The sequence below is a fragment of the Panicum hallii genome, chromosome 6 (genome assembly GCF_002211085.1).
Source record: "Panicum hallii strain FIL2 chromosome 6, PHallii_v3.1, whole genome shotgun sequence".
NCBI classification, from domain to species: Eukaryota; Viridiplantae; Streptophyta; class Magnoliopsida; order Poales; family Poaceae; genus Panicum; species Panicum hallii.
In genome coordinates, this window is record NC_038047.1 from 35,142,291 (window position 1) to 35,158,283 (window position 15,993).

Below are 15,993 nucleotides of genomic sequence, written 5' to 3' on the forward strand. Positions count from 1 at the left end.
GAAGCAGACTAGCTAGCTGATGACCTGATACCACTGGCAGCGAGTTTTGGCGCCGTCCAATGCTTGCTGCTTGACGGCGGCATATGCTGTGCTGCTAAATCGTTGCGTATAATAAAGTATAGATAAATCCGATGCAAATCGATGGAACGTCCCCCGAAACTGCTGCTGGCCTGCTGTGCTGAATTCAGAGACAAGTAATTAGTAAATCTCACACGTACTCCATTTTCACTATTACTGTCACTGTTAAGTTTTACAAACGCTCCACGGCGTGACATGGCATGGCGCCAATTAATTGCATCCAACCATCAAATAAAACCATGACGTGCACAGACGGAGTGATGAACACTACTAGCTAGCTAGCTAGCTTCATGTCTAAGAAACGATAGATCGATGTCATCAAATAAACTAGTCATCAGACATTAATTAGCAGAACGTGATAACGTGTTGAATGATCATGACAGTTCGGCGGGAACGAGAACGACGGCTTAATTGGGGTTCCTGCTTGGAGTTCGTTGGAGATCGAATTTGAACTGCGCCGTTGGTTGCTCATTTTCTTGGGAGATTACTGGCCTGTTGGCGTTGACCAAAGGTCCTTAGTACATGCACACCCATAGATCAATATAACTAACGGCACACTTATGATCAGAAATGTCAACTTCCTGCATGGTAAGCATGCCATCAGGAAAGATTTGTCGGCACATGGAACGCGCTTTAGTTTTGAACAGAGTAGTTGAAAGTCGTTCGTTGTAGACTATTGGAATACGATGATTGGGATAGATGCTTGGTGATGGAAGGTGACTTGGCGAGAATTTTCCCAAGTAGACAGCTTCATCCGGCCAACAAATGTACATGTCACCGTGTAAAAGAGGAACGGAAGATGTGCTGGAACATGCAGGATACAAAAGCATTGTTCAATGCAGGATAGCTTTACAAAAATCAGTTTTTTTTCCACCTTTACGCGTGTCATATTTAGTTAGTAGCATCATCTTATCACCTACAATAACATAGTCTTAAATACTCTATTACAAATAAATGGAAAAAGTCTAATTTACATGCTCGAATTATCATAAAAGTCTGATTTTTAACCTTCAACTATAAAACTGGATAGCGGGGACCATCCAGTTGTTAAAAACCAGGCAAATTTGGTCCCTTGAGTTGTTTCAAATGTGATTTTTATTTTTGTGAAAATAAAAAATATTCAAGTTTAAACTAAAATATTCACAAGTAATTCATTTTAAATCAAAAAATATGAAACAAGTGCCAACATTTTTACATGTTTCTAGTATTTCTGCATCTAGTTATGCATATTATTTTGAATAAATAAGATCCAAATAGAGAACCTACAGGTACATTATAATTTTAGAAAACATTTGGTATCAGTTTCATGTTTTTTCTAATTTAGAATGAATTAGTTTTGGTTTTTTAATCTAACTAGAAGTTTTTTATTTTTTAAAAAATACAAACCACTTTTGAAACCATCCAAATGGCCAAATTTCCCCAGTTTCTGGTTTTGAAGTTGAGGGTTGAAAATCGGACTATTACGCTGGTTTGAGGGTGGAAATTGGATATTTTGCAAATAAATTGCATATATAAAAAAACTAGATTCCTGGGAACAACACATAGCAGTGGAAGACACAAGATCGGTCCTAATAAGGGCTGTTTTTTATTGGGGGGGGGGGGGGGTAGGGTGTAGGATTTTGCTAACTAAAATTGACTAAACAAAGTAGTAGCTAAAACTAACGATTTTGGTTGCCTATAGCTCAAGACTAATAAAAAAAACTGCACTGGGCATTACTAGCTCACCCTTCCATTGTTGGATGGCTGCAGCAGAGCAAACCAAGAAAGCATGCAATTCAAAATTGTACTAATTTCCGAGAATTTGGATCCAATTTTACACCTCTTTTCTGGATAATGGGATCCAATTGTACGTATATGCCCCCATAGTTTTTCAGAGTCAAAGCCTTGGAGATCTCTCAGCTTAATTTGAGCTGACGCAATCTATCTAGGGGCTTAATTTCGCTAAAAGGTGGTCGCCGCTATCTGAAGCATGTGTCGTTTTTGACCAACGTAGCACTTCTCGTAGGAAGAGATCGATCTTGATGCCAACCTGCACACGCTAGGAAGCAACAAGAACATGCTTAGTGCCAAAAGAATCAGCGTCAGGCAGAGTGGAGTGGTTACAATAATGTCTTGGTGATTGTGCTGCTGTCCAAAGAAACCAGTGGCCATGCACCAGCTGCAGTTGTGCACCCTTCAATCTCAAATGAGCTTTTGTTTTAATTTGAAGAAAACAAAGCTTATGTACACACAAGCATATATAACTCCTATGAGCTGGGTAGCTCTCACTCCAGAACACAACGGTTCAAATTTAAAAACTAAAATACAAATCGTCAGCATTAGTTACACTGTGCAAAAAGCAGTTATCTTTTGTGTCTATATCGAGCTGCGACGCCTTGATGACAAACTTAACACACACTACTACTAGCTAGTACTTGCTAATCCTATTTCTAATCCTGTGCCTTCCGCTTATTTGAGACAGAGCCGGAAGAGCTGCTGCAGCTGCTTCGTCTTCTGAGCTCATCGAGGTCTCGAGGGCCGTCGCCGGCGAGCTCCTCGTCGGCCAGCCGGAGCCCCCCGCGCCGGAGGGCGTTCTTGAAGTTGTCCCCCACGGCGAGGAAGTCGATGCACAGGCTCCTGAGCTCCGGGCACCTGTACCGGTCGGCGTACCAGAGCGTCTTGGAGACGGTCGCCACGGACAGGTCGTCCCAGAGCTTCCTGGCGCACAGGAGCTTGAGCCGGTCCAGCGCGTACCAATCGGCGGCGGCGAGCAGGTCGCGGACGAGGTCCGTGGTCACGGGGCACCCGACCTCGGTGCCCCGCGGGAGCCGGTCGCAGTACACGTAGAGGAGCAGGGCGCAGAACGTGGAGGCCTTGAACTCGTGCTCGGGCCGGACCACCGGCATGGCGGCGGCGGTGCTGGAGTCCTTCCCCTCCTCCTCCTCCTCCACCACCACCGTGGCGCCGCCCTCCAGCTCCGCCCTGAGGGCGGGGGACCGCGCCGCGACGACCTTGCGGACCACGTCGAACGTCTTGCCGCCGACGGCGAACGACGCGTCCGGGTCGCCGAACTTCTTCCGGGCCTCGAGGAGGCCGGCGACGTCGGCGGCGAATGTGGACGGCGGGGCCGGGATGGGGTTGTGGCGCAGCACCGCGAGCCCGCACACGACGGTGGCGTAGCCGCCGACGGCGCAGCGCTCCCGGAGGTCCCGCGCGGTGGCGACCTGCGGCCAGGGGAACCGCCGGGAGCCCTCCGGCGGGTACTCGAACACGCTGCTGGCGTGGTAGTTATCGCCCGCCGGCGCGACGCCGCCGCCGCCGTCCCTTGCAGCCCGGCACAGCACGATGGCCTGGAAGAGCACCTTGGCGTTCCGCGCGTTGGTGTGGTTGACCAGGTGGATCGAGAGGTGCCCGCCGGGGCCGGCGCCAGCCTCCCCCGGCGCGCCGCGCGGGTAGCAGTGCACCGTCCACGCGTGGTCATCGAACGCGATCTCCTTGGACACCACGTCGGCGGCCGCCGGAACGCCCGCGCCGCCGCACGGGATGCTGATCTCGACGAACTTGCCGACCGAGTCCTGCATGCTGAGCTGATGATGATGTGGAACGTGGAGCTCGCAGCTGCAACGCGTCGTGTCGGACGTTCAGACAGGAATACGATGTTGTCGGGAGGGAGGGACACAGAGCGGCAACATTTATCTTGGCGATCCTTGTTGCTTGATTTTGATCGTAGCGGCGTACAGCTCAAAGCCATGTTAAACTTGTACTTCAGCAATTCCATGAATAGCTAGGAGTAGCGACATCGATCGTTGTAACGATGCGTAGTCCGGTCCAGCTCCTCTCCGAGCGACCGGCCAGGACATCGGACCCGATTAGATGCTGACATGTAGACCTCCAATCCAACACGGCCACCCAAACATGGAACAGCTGAAATTGCTGCATCCAAATTAAACCTGAATGGCCAAGACTCACAGCACATTGCATACCATCCACTTTTTGTAGCTAAAAATTGCATGCCATCAGGGGAATCCAACCGCAACGAAACAGTACCAAGGAAATATCAAAGTTGGAGAGCAAAAGGAAAACCCATATGGCCGGCCAGGTATAACACGCTGTATACACTCATATCCAATGACCGTCAGGTGTTAGCAATGCAGTGCTAAAATTCTCTAAAAAGGTCAGCAAACCCGATGAAGGTATAGGCAGGACTTCCACATTGATGCAATGGGTGTCTTGCCTCTTGCCCTCTTACTGTGAGCCACTCGCAGCTCCGATAAGAATCTACGCCTTCACATAGTCACGAATGAATTGCTCGACAGCTGAAACATTACCTGTCGAACCAGCACCTTCTGCGACTGTCACCTTGTTCTGGCACTGGCTGAAGTTGAATGCCTCTCCAGGGACACCAAGCTGGACCTCATCAGAGATGTCAGCTGATGAAATAGCGTTCCTTGATTCGCGGAGCTTGTTTCTACAACATGGTAAAAACCGTTAGAAACCTGTGAATCTGGTATTTCCCAGTTAGTTCGTGCACATGGTTCTAACATCTAACAAGCTCCCTTATAGGTGGCTGACAACCATAAATCTTTTGGGGATCAGAAAACCGGAATTTACAAGAACTATAACCCCACCCCAACTCAAATAAACTCTATTTATCTTTGCAGCATAATATCACATAAAAGCTATGGGATGCATTCCAGATGAAGCATATTGTCTAGGAAGGAGCCACATAATCACAGCATTTTGGCCAACCCAAGTTGAGCATTCTAATTATGTAAGTACGATAATGGCGGTCTAGTCCTTACATTTCTTTTTCCAACTGCTTCTTGATGAATTCCTTCGAATGGGCTGTAACTTTATCAGTCTTGTTGCAGAATATAAGCACAGGAACCCTTTTCTTCACTACAGTTGCCTTTGTCAGAATGTCATACAGATACCTGTGACAACATGACAATATTGGAACACAATGTTAACATTAAAAAATGATCAAATACAGAAAAAGTTCTGCAATGTTGGGATATGAAGGCTCTTAGTTGCACTATGCTAACTACATTAAGAAATTGATCAAACAGAATAATTTCTGAAAAGTTTGGGATATGAAAGGCTCATAATCACACAGCCAATTTAAATCCAGAACAATGGAAGGTAAAAGTAGATGAAATAGACACCAAAGATACTTGCTAAAAAAATAAAAACAGAAGGCAGAAAATTACTCTGCAGCAGCTTGCATGCTAGACAAGAAATCTTGAGCATCAACAATGAAAACAACCCCAGCTGCTTTAGGCAGGACTTCATCAAGCTTGGGTTTGAGCCTTGCATGACCAGGAACATCAATAATATGCACAGGTTTTACTTTGCCTTTCTGCAGAAAAGGGCAACAGGAATGTTTAACAAAAATATTGCGGTCAGGAAATGCATGTTTCTTCATAAGAAACAGAGCAATTATTTTTTATCTCAATAAGTTGGGAAAACAATTAATCTAGAAGTTTCCTTACCCTTTCTTGCTCCGAATGCAGCACAAACGTATCATTGTTTTCTTCCATTGAAGTCACAGTTCCTTGATGTGATGATCCATCCCGAAGCTGACAGGCAGAGACACAGAATTAGCAGAGAAGGTAAAGATAGTATAAGATAACCCAACAACTTGTTACATTGGTATTGAACTATTGCTACGAATGCCAAATGTCTAATAGACAAAAGGTACAAAAAAATCCTAGCTTTTTATGGTCAATGGAGTATTTCTAGGATCAGATATGAGCATAGTCAAATCAAACCCTCTATTCCATATTTCAAAACAACATCAAATATGAGATCATGAAAGCACCATAATGAGCAGAACTGATGTCAGCTATTTCACACCCTAAATATATTCAACAAAATAAAATTCAGACAAGATTATTTTGCAAATGAGACACTACAACCTTTTTCACTTGAAAAAACCCTATACCTCGAAAAAAAGGGAAATGGTAGTTACCTGGTAGAAAAGAGTAGTTTTGCCACAGCCACTAAGCCCAGATAGCACTATGGTGTTTGGTTTCGAGGATTTCAGGCAAGATGCTGCGGCAAAAGAAAGGGCGGACAAAGTAATTACTTATCATTTATACCACTCTAACATAACGAATTGTATGTCAAAGCAGAGATCTTAACAAGCAACAGTGCAACACGGCGGAAAAACATTAATATGCACAGCATGACACATGGTGCCTCCTAGATATTAGATCATAAGGTATCTCTGAATTTAACACAAAAAGGAAAAGCAAACCCCCTCCTCATTTCATAACTAAATGTGTCATCATCAGATACTTCATATTCAAGAACTCGTAAATACTAAATCATTTTAGAGATGCAAGCATTTGCAGATCATGCTAACAAATGTTAATAAAACCATGTGCCTAATCTTTTATTATTCAATAATCAATAAAGCACCTCATAACTACATTGTTGGAAACTTGTGGAGCAGACAGGCAGCGACACCTCAGAGTATATATATTCCGATTTCTGAATTAACCAGTCTGAAAATTGTGCGCTCTCTGCTTCCTTCCTAAGCACAACTATAAGTTACAAAACTAATAAATGTTGACAAACCCCACGGATGGACTAACATATACACTATAAATGGTATTGCCCCCCCCCCCCCACCCCCCCACCCCCCGATTAAATAGGTAATTGCAGGTTGCTTTCCTAGTTGCTTAATTTCAGAGTATAGCCTTTCTTCACGGTCCATGCTCCCATATGATCCAGGGCATGGACTCAGTCACATGTATTGTACACATATATGTGAAACAGACCACACACTACAGCTAAATATGCTGCCACAACTATAGTTTATTCTACAGCGGCAAATCAACGACAACCAAGAAACTTAACCAATAGCTCCCACGCTTTTAGGACCCCCAAGCAGTCCCCTATAGCAGAACTGAACACACCTATGTATTTCAATCCTACACCTCCCGAGGATGTTAGCAATAAAACATTCCAAGACTCGGCGCTCAATGCAGGGCAAGAAGCACTCTAGGTTTGGTACAGTACCTACGACAAGCACCAGGATTGTGATGGCGACCACCGCGGCCGCGACATAGATCTGCTCCGGGGGCTGCTGACGGATCCAGGCCTCGGCCTGGCGCCCCCACAACTCGGCCTGGCGAATCCACTCATCCACAGGGGCGGACCCAGTATAGGACATGGGTGTACACCTGCACCCTCAATAATTTTTGCAAAAAAATCGAAGTTAGTAGGTAAAATCCATGGTCAAATCTGAATACAAATAGCACACGTTAGGGGGTTCGGGTGTTTTTTTTTGAGGGGAACTACAGCGGGCAAGCTGCCAGCCTGAACAATAATATAATAAGGTATGGCAAACCACAAAGTACAACAGCATCTGCTAGCGCAGCTCGACACGAGAAACAAAAGATTACATCCAATGTTGCAAGCACAATGACACAAAAAAAGAAGAAGAATAGATACAGAAAGGAGGAACACAACTCTCGAATTGGAACAAGGACCAAGATTTGCACTGGCCGAAGGTAATCCAACATTCTCCATCGAGCATCGCGACCAAGCAACATACTTGCCGGCTTCACCAAAACCAATACGCTACCCACCACCCCTCATAGCTACGCCTCACTGCTGCCGCCCTCCATCGTCCAACGAGGGGAGGAAACCTCGAAGGAATGAGGGACCGCCACAACGGAAAGGGGACTAATGGTGGAGGGAGACCACTGATCAAAGCTTCACCGGAAACATCGATCTCCCTTCAAGCAAATGGCAGCACCTTTCACAGCACATCCGGACCCCCGTCTACCACCATCCGACGCCCAACAAGGGGAGGAACTCTCGAAGGAAGTAAGGTCGGCAACATAGAGCGCGCCTGGCATTTAATTTGATGATACCACCAACAAGAAGAGCGACAACGAAGAAGAGGTGCCAGAAGCAGGCACAAATCGATCCATGGACGCAACCAACAACCACACAGAACAAGAACCATGGCCAATAGGAGAAGAAGACACCGCAGCTTAGATACTTGCAAGACGGTATACCGAGCGGAGGTCAGGACCTCCGCACGCACCGGGCGCGACGCTTTCACTGTCGGACCGCCGTTAAATCAGCAGCTGCAAGGCAGCGAACGGGTGAAGAACACCAAGAAATTCGCCGGATCTGGAGCAGAGGTAGGGCACCTCCCCAAGTGGAGGTGGGGCACCTCCCACGCACCGAGTGTGGTACTTTCGCTGTGCAGCAATGGTGAATCTCAAGTAACTTGCTCCAGAGAACCCCGCAAGCTGCCCAGGGCCGACGCAGAACCAGCAAGCTCAATGCCGGAGTCCACAGGACCCGCACCCCTCACGCCCCTGGGCGACCACGGCTACTCACCCATGGATCGCCAGAGGCTGACGCAAAGCGGTGGTAGGGCCTCGCCGACGAAGTGGAAGCACATCCTGCGAGCCGACAAAGCTGCATCTAGGGGGAAACACCGACGAAGTGGCTCCGGTCGCACCTGACCCGCACCCTCCAGCCGAAGAGCAGCCTCTCCCGGCCCTAGGCAGAGGCTGCAGATGTGTGCAGGCAGACGCGCGCGGGGGAGGGGTTGGAGGAGGTGGGGCGCTCCTCAGGACGACACCGCATGGGAAAGGCCCCAACAGACCGGGAATCGCCAGATCCGGACTTGGCAAGGATGGATCTGGGCGCCGCGGCGTAGGAACGGCGGCCGTCACCGGTTTCCTCCACAACTCCGGCAGGAAAAAAGGGAGAGAGAGGAGCGGGGCGGAGAGTCTGTGGAAGAGGCAAGTGAGGGGAGGGGTGCGCCGCCGCCGCTCTAATCGCAGCCGAGCGGACTTCCACTGGAGGGCTCCGGCGGCGGCGAGCCGGAGGGAAGGAGGGAGCGGGTGCTGGGTGCTGGGGGCGGCGCCGCCCGAGTCGCACCTGGGGCGACGCGGGGGCGAGGGGAAAAACAGCCTTCAGCTCCTCCGGGTTTGGGTGTTCGATTTCGCACAGCAGGAAAGGAAGGGAAGGGAAAGGGCGGACATACCTTGTCGGCCGGCGAAGCGTCCGACGAAGAACTGGCAAGGGCGGCGCCACTCCCCTGTCGTCGCCGCTTGGAAAGAAGGCGGCCGAGCGAGCGAGCGAGAGAGAGAGAGAGAGAGAGAGGACACGGGGAGCCTGGGAGACTTTCCGTGCGCGCGTCGGAAGGCCCACGAGAAGCCCACAAACGCAGCGGGAGGAAGGTGTGCTTTCCTTTTTTTTTCTGCTCCTTACTTTTGCTAAATATCCTGTGACTAGCATGTTTGAAATGTTACATTAATATAGATAACATTCTAAAATACAAGATTAAGCATCTATTCAAACTTGATGAAATATTTTGGATAAATCAGTTCAACATTTTAGATAAATATTGAAGTATTATATAAAAATGTTGAACATTTATACTCAAAATGTTGAAATAGTACAGTACGGAGTATAAATATTTATCTTTTCATATATAAAATAAGTAAAATTTAAACATGTTGGATCTTATTTTGTTATATTTACTCTCCAAAATATAGTGGTTAGAAAAAAAGATCAAAAACACATCCACGGTGGGAAAGAAAAATATGTTTAAAGATCACAAAAAATAATCTAAACCACCTATTCCCTAGCCAATCTCATCGAAAAAGGCCTAATTTGGCCCAATACGCGAGAAATGCCAATCTAGTTTAGTTTCTTTCTTTTTATTCCATCTTTTTAGAAGATATTTCTTTTTAATACTTTTAATAGTTTACTATTTCATAAATATGTACCTTTCAAAAATTTAAGTGCTTAATTCAACACTTTATGAAGGATATTTGAACAATTTTAACATATATTTAGCATTTAATGTTGAAAATGTTTTTAAAATTATAATGTCCAAATGTTGACATCATAAATCCTAAATGTTGAAATAATACAATAAAAAGTTGATTAACTGAGAATCTATCAATTACCAATATTTACAAAAGTTAGGTCTATATTCTAAAACACATCGTTCAAAATTCTACAAAACTAGTTGTTTTAAATTATTGATTAATAAATAAGTAATATGTGTAATATTTTATTTTATTTATTAATTATGAGCATCATCCTGCTCCAATCGGTTTTTGAAACTGGTGCATGAAATGGCAGAACAAAATATATTTGGATTTTCAAACTCCAATCGAAATACCCGCCAAACGCTCATGTTGCCTGTCTCAATCTTCCACGTGTACCCCTCTCATTCTCAATCGTTTCTTCACCTCCTACACAGTTGAAAGTTTTCAGCTTTTTTCGCTCATGTATACTGCGTGATGCTCATGCCTGTATTTTGTGAAGCTCAAATCTTTACCATCATATTCCATATATGAATCTCCAATAGCGGAAGGAATAGAACATATGATCTGTTGGCCAAGATACTTGCAAAAATTATTTAAAAGTGTATCCAAAATAAGTGCGAAATCATGAACAAATATACGACTTTGAGAAATTGTCATAGAGCAATCGAATAACCATGGTAGTGGCAACAGTTTTTGTAGTCTTGTAATTAAAGTGCAACCTACAACATATCAGCAATATATAGTCTCCAAAACTCTAAGTACTCTTTGATATTTTCTAGATCATATGTCTTAACGAAGGATATTCCAAATAATAACGCAATTAATATCTTGACATTTGGCAATAAGACTATGACTAAACTAAGTATTCTTATATGTTTGGAGACACCTTGACAAGGATCCAAATCATTTTGAAGTATTAGTTTAAGTAGGAAAGGAAATTTTTCCAAGTGAGAACTCGGGTCTATAATTTGAGAATTAGATTGTACTTGGAGTGAACACTTGAATGAATAGGATGCGATGCTCACTTTGAGAATCATTTTCGGGTGAATGTGGTATAATTGTTCTACCCTTTCTTCCTCTTTAATACAATAATATGTATCTCTTTTATATGTTTGAGAAAAATATAGATCAGTGTAAAAATTCAAGAAAAGTTTAAGGATCCTAGGTGTATTATAATCAATTATTTATGATATCAAGAGTTTTTAAAATTTAGAAAACTTAATGTTAGAATGATATAATTATGATAAATTTAAAAGACAAATATATGTACACCCAATAATATAATGTTGCATCCGCCACTGCTTGAACCCTACAACGCCCAGAAATTAAGGAGAGTAAGCCGCGTCCGCCGCATAGACGACGAAGTTGATCCAAGTCGGGACGAACGAATCTGCACGGTCGGTGACGGGTGCAGGTGAACAGAGGAACGACGGAGAAGAGCAAGAGGGTTACGCTACCGTTGCTCGACTGGAATTTCGGCGGGATGAGCCTATGCATCATCGCCGATGGCGAGAGGTGGTAGTGGTAGAAAAGGGAAGGGAGCTAGGGAGACCGGGCAGCTTAATGAAATTATTGTGCGTGCGGCGTGTCCCACTTGCATTTTGCATGCTTCAAGTTTAGCCCCTACACCTACGGCAGAGCGATATGTATGTTCCAGGGGTATAATGGTCTTTCTCTAAGCAGCCTTCTTCGTCTAGTCAGTATCGGATCATTGTTTTCCGTAAAACCACTGGGTTTATTTTGTCCCGCATCAAAGAAAAATTAGAGGTAAAAGAGAGCTATTTTATAAAATGGTACAATTATAATAGAAACTAGTAGATTATAAATGAAAATGGCATAAATCATAATCTATACTATCAAGATGCGCTAAGGTTGAGTCAACAACGTAGTAACTTGGACTAAGGTGCTTGTTAAGTATAAGCCTTAGCAGGGTTTTAGGTCCTAACGATGAAATACAAACCAGAAACCAATTTGAATAAAGATTCAAGCAAAAAAAAAGAAATATTATAAGGAATTGAACGTGTCGAGTAATAAGTGTGTTGTGTATTGTCCAAAGTCTGCACATGCCGAATAATCCGATGTGAACAAACTCATGTATATGAAATCTCACACAAAGCCAAGTCAATTGAATTCTAAAGAAGGATTACATGTTGGATTGTCCAACGAGTATCGAGATGTATTTGTTGAAGAAATTTATTTGAAACCTGACATGTGAAGCTTTCCATTTGAAGGAATTCAACGAACGAAGCAAGACATTCAACGAAAGGAGCAACTTGTGAGGGGGCAAGGGAGACCTCAAGATAAGAAGGGGATAAGTAAACCAAGGCTCAAGAAGAACCAAAACCCTAAGGTTTTGAAGGTCAAGATGACAAAAGGAGAGATATGAGATAGATGGAGTTGTAGCATGGTCATGATAGGAGAAGACGGGAGGATGGATGATGGTAAGCATCCAAGTACTTAAATGTGTAAAATTTTTAAATTTATACTTGTTTTGTTTATGTATTGATCAATCACCTAAAAAGGAGAAGATTGTAGTGAACATGACCCTTTAGAGGGTGTACACTTCAGATAAAAAAGGATGTTGTGTACTATTGAAAGTCTATATCAGGGGATACTTTTGACATGAACAAGTTGTGCACGGTTGGGAGCAACGTGAGAATTTCACATAGAGCCAACTTAGTTGATGTCTGGAATAATATTATACATTGAATAGTTTGATAGATATCAAGATGTATATGCTAGGGTGATACAGTTGGATATATGCTTGAAGCGTGAAGATTGTACATGCCGGAGAAGACATAGTTCATCACTGGAACAATACGCTGAACAATAAACAAGAACTTTAATGATCAAGTTCGAAGTTTGAATAAAAGCCTCGAAAGACTCAATTGCTCAAAGTTGTACATGCTGGAGTAATTGATGAAAGAAAGATTATATATAGAAAAATTAGATTTGATTAAATCAAGTTGCACTTATCGGATATTCCGACGGGTACGAAGGAGCTGATATTATGTTATCTGGATATTATGTTTCATAGGGCATTAAAACAGTGGCAATTTTGAGTTGTTGAGGTTATCAACACCACCCCTGCACACCCATTTTGTGAGTAGCTGCTAAAGACCAAGGGAGGGTTACTGTCATACCCGATTTTATAAAGAAAATTGAATGCGAATCACATGTATGCCAGGATCAGTTATTCATACATGTGATGATTACGAGAGTGAATCATAGTAAATGGTATTACATAAATGATAGACTGCATTACAAAATGACCTATGGGTCCAAAAGAAAATATATAGATATGTGGAAGTCTTCAGCGGAATGGGACTCCATCTCCACAAGCAGTCAGTCGGGGGTACACCAGCCTAGAACATAGCATCTGGATCGAAGTCGTCATCTTCAACGAAGTTCCCTCGTCCTGTGGGTCTGGTGGATAGTAGGGGGAGGAAGGAGGGGTGTGTACAACGAATTGTACTCCGCAAGTGTGAGAAAATTATGACATAAGGCTTAAATAGGAGGGCTTTTTAGGTTTAACACGCCCTTGAGCAACATATCCTAATTTTTATCCTAAGTCCTTAGCACCTATTTACTACATGTGAAGACCATAGGATGCTAGCCTACATAGAATGGTCGTATTCCAAAACTATTTTAATAAAAATGTACTCTTTTTTCTTTTTGCCTTACATTCTTGATATTCTATTCTGAAACTTTTTCATGAAACCCTTATATTCCTCGAACTATAAGGTGAAGTCTCATGTTTTGAACATTAGAGCCGTTGTAATGATTTGTGATTTTGTTAATGAGGTGATTTGGATTTTTGTAATGATTGTTGAAGTGTTGTTAGACGTAAGTCTGCAACAACATCATTTGCTTAAAGTTTCAATAAATTAGTTAGTTCGGGTTTCTTTATCTCCCTCTCTTATCAACCTTTACTTTGCAACATCAGATGGCGAACAATAACGGTGGTAATGGTGGATTTGATCTGAACAATGGTGGATACGATTCCATGCAAATGATGAAGCTACAAAATCAAATGTTCCAAAATTTGGCCCAAGTGGTGGCCAATTTGCAGCAGCTCACTGAGGCTAACGGAGCTCCACCACCACCTCGAGATGATGGACAAACAAGATTCATGCTCACTCAGCCACCGATCGTCAAGCATGCAATTGAGCCCATGGTTGCAGATGATTGGCTCCAAAACATTGAGAGCAAGCTGGAGATTGCTTACCGCGAAGGGCGTGAGAAGGTTCTTTATGCTGCTCATCAGCTCTAGGGACAAGCTAAGGATTGGTGGACTGCCTACACCGCGGCTCATGAGAATCCTCAGGCTATTAATTGGTAGGAGTTCCGTCAAAACATTCGTGCTCACTATGTACCAGCAGGAGAAATCAAAGTGAAGCAGAAGGAATTTCTTCCTCCGAAGCAGGGACCTATGACTATGCCTGAATATCTTACAAAGTTCACATAGCTTTCTCATTATGCTCTGGGATGTAGGCGATGATGAGAAGAAGCATGATTGTTTTCGGGAAGGCTTACATCCTGGGAATATGATCTATCCTCCAATGATTATCTGAACTTTCAGAAGTTGGTTGACAAGGCTTTCACAGTTGAGAGAGAAAGACAAATTTTTGAATGATGATCGCAAGCGCAATCCTTCCAAGGACAGTCTTCCGGAGGCAACACTCGTCCTCGCTATAACCTACCTACATCTGGGCAAGTGATTCGTCAAGGAGCTCAGTACCACCAGCAGCGCAGCTCCACTCAAAATTATGGTTAATTCAAGCAGTCGGTGCAACTGCAACAGGAGGCAAATTATCAAGCACCTTGTCAGGTCATCCAGCATCAGCCATAGAATCGTCCACCTCAGGGCTCTAGCAACATTGGCCCATGTTACCGGTGCCAGGAAATGGGGCATTTGGCCAATAAGTGCCCAAACAAGCAGCAACCAAGTCAAACACCAGCTCAAAACACGAACAAGAATCGCTTAGAAGGTCAGCAGCAACAACCTTAGAGCTTCTTACAGGAAAGGTTAATCAAGTTGTCACGGAGTTAGCTCAACATGCTCCTGATGTTGTGCTTGGTATGTTCCACGCCAACTCCAACCCTGCTACCGTATTATTTGATTCTAGTGCAGCACATTCTTTCATACCAACTCAGATTGTGGCACGATACAAGATGCCGATAGTTTTAATGAAAAATAAATTATTAGTTACCTCTCGTGGAGGAGAAATGTAGACAAGGCAAGTATGCCCGAAAGTAGGCATACATATAAAGGGTTAGAGTTCCTTTCCAACCTCATTGTTCTAGAGTCAAAAGGGATTGACATTATTCTTGGAATGGACTGGTTGACAAAGTATGATGGGTAATGGAATGTGCTAGGTATGTGTATCAAGTCATACCAGAACCGACGGAAGAAGTCAAGCTCAATCAAGAAATCAGAGTGGTCAAGGAGTTTATGGATGTCTTCGCCGAGGAGTTGCTAGGTATGTGTCAAACCCGGGTCCACGGGACTGTGCACGTAGCGTACTTTTCCTAGATAAGGGATGGGACATGGCCCATGCCCTACATCTGTTGTAACTACTCGTAGTGTAGTAGGAATACTAATACAGTAGTAAAACTAGTCAGACATAGTGGGAAACTATCCGAAAAGTACTTGGGTAGGACTCCTGGGCTTGTACCCGATTAGGACTTCCATGTAAACCAGTCCCCCCAGACTATTAAGGGCGGACAGGGACCCGCTCCAAATAGGAGATCACCCGATCACCACCTAAGGCAATACAAACCACACAGGATGTAGGGTATTATGCTCTTGGCGGCCCGAACCTGTCTAAACCTTATGTTTCTGCACCTTCGAGTTTCTAATCTCAGCGACACCCTACCTACAAACTCACCACCTCGGGGGTATCCCTTGGTGGGTGTGGCGGTAAAACACGACAGCTGGCGTGCCAGGTAGGGGAGTTCATCGAGCATCCACCGGAGACCTTGATGGCGTCATTCAACTTCACCAGCGTCATGCTCGACGAGGGCACAACTTTCATCTTCGGCTCCTGGATCTACGCCACCAACGGCTTGGGTGGCTTCAACAGCCACCTAGCCGACTCCAGTAAGCTGGAGGTCTCTG

General features: G+C 44.3%; 2 protein-coding genes across 3 annotated transcripts; both read right to left on the reverse strand.

Moving 5' to 3' along the window:
- Window positions 1-2,507: 2,507 nt before the first annotated feature.
- LOC112898241 (BTB/POZ and MATH domain-containing protein 1-like) lies at window positions 2,508-3,638 on the reverse strand. Its single transcript, XM_025966605.1, has 2 exons — window positions 3,015-3,638; window positions 2,508-2,930 (listed from the first exon to the last, which is right to left on the reverse strand). The coding sequence occupies exons 1-2, from the start codon at window positions 3,636-3,638 to the stop codon at window positions 2,508-2,510; spliced, it is 1,047 nt and encodes a 348-aa protein (XP_025822390.1).
- Window positions 3,639-4,090: 452 nt separating this feature from the next.
- Window positions 4,091-9,209, reverse strand: LOC112897266 (signal recognition particle receptor subunit beta-like). Of its 2 annotated transcripts, none has more exons than XM_025965532.1 (7): window positions 9,077-9,209; window positions 7,084-7,247; window positions 6,029-6,111; window positions 5,550-5,636; window positions 5,268-5,416; window positions 4,860-4,991; window positions 4,091-4,525 (listed from the first exon to the last, which is right to left on the reverse strand). In XM_025965532.1, the coding sequence occupies exons 2-7, from the start codon at window positions 7,235-7,237 to the stop codon at window positions 4,336-4,338; spliced, it is 795 nt and encodes a 264-aa protein (XP_025821317.1). In that variant the 5' UTR covers window positions 7,238-7,247; window positions 9,077-9,209; the 3' UTR covers window positions 4,091-4,335. The 2 variants fall into 2 exon arrangements, with proteins under 2 accessions (XP_025821317.1, XP_025821318.1); XM_025965533.1 differs by having other exon boundaries at window positions 7,084-7,254.
- Between the last annotated feature and the right edge of the window lie 6,784 nt (window positions 9,210-15,993).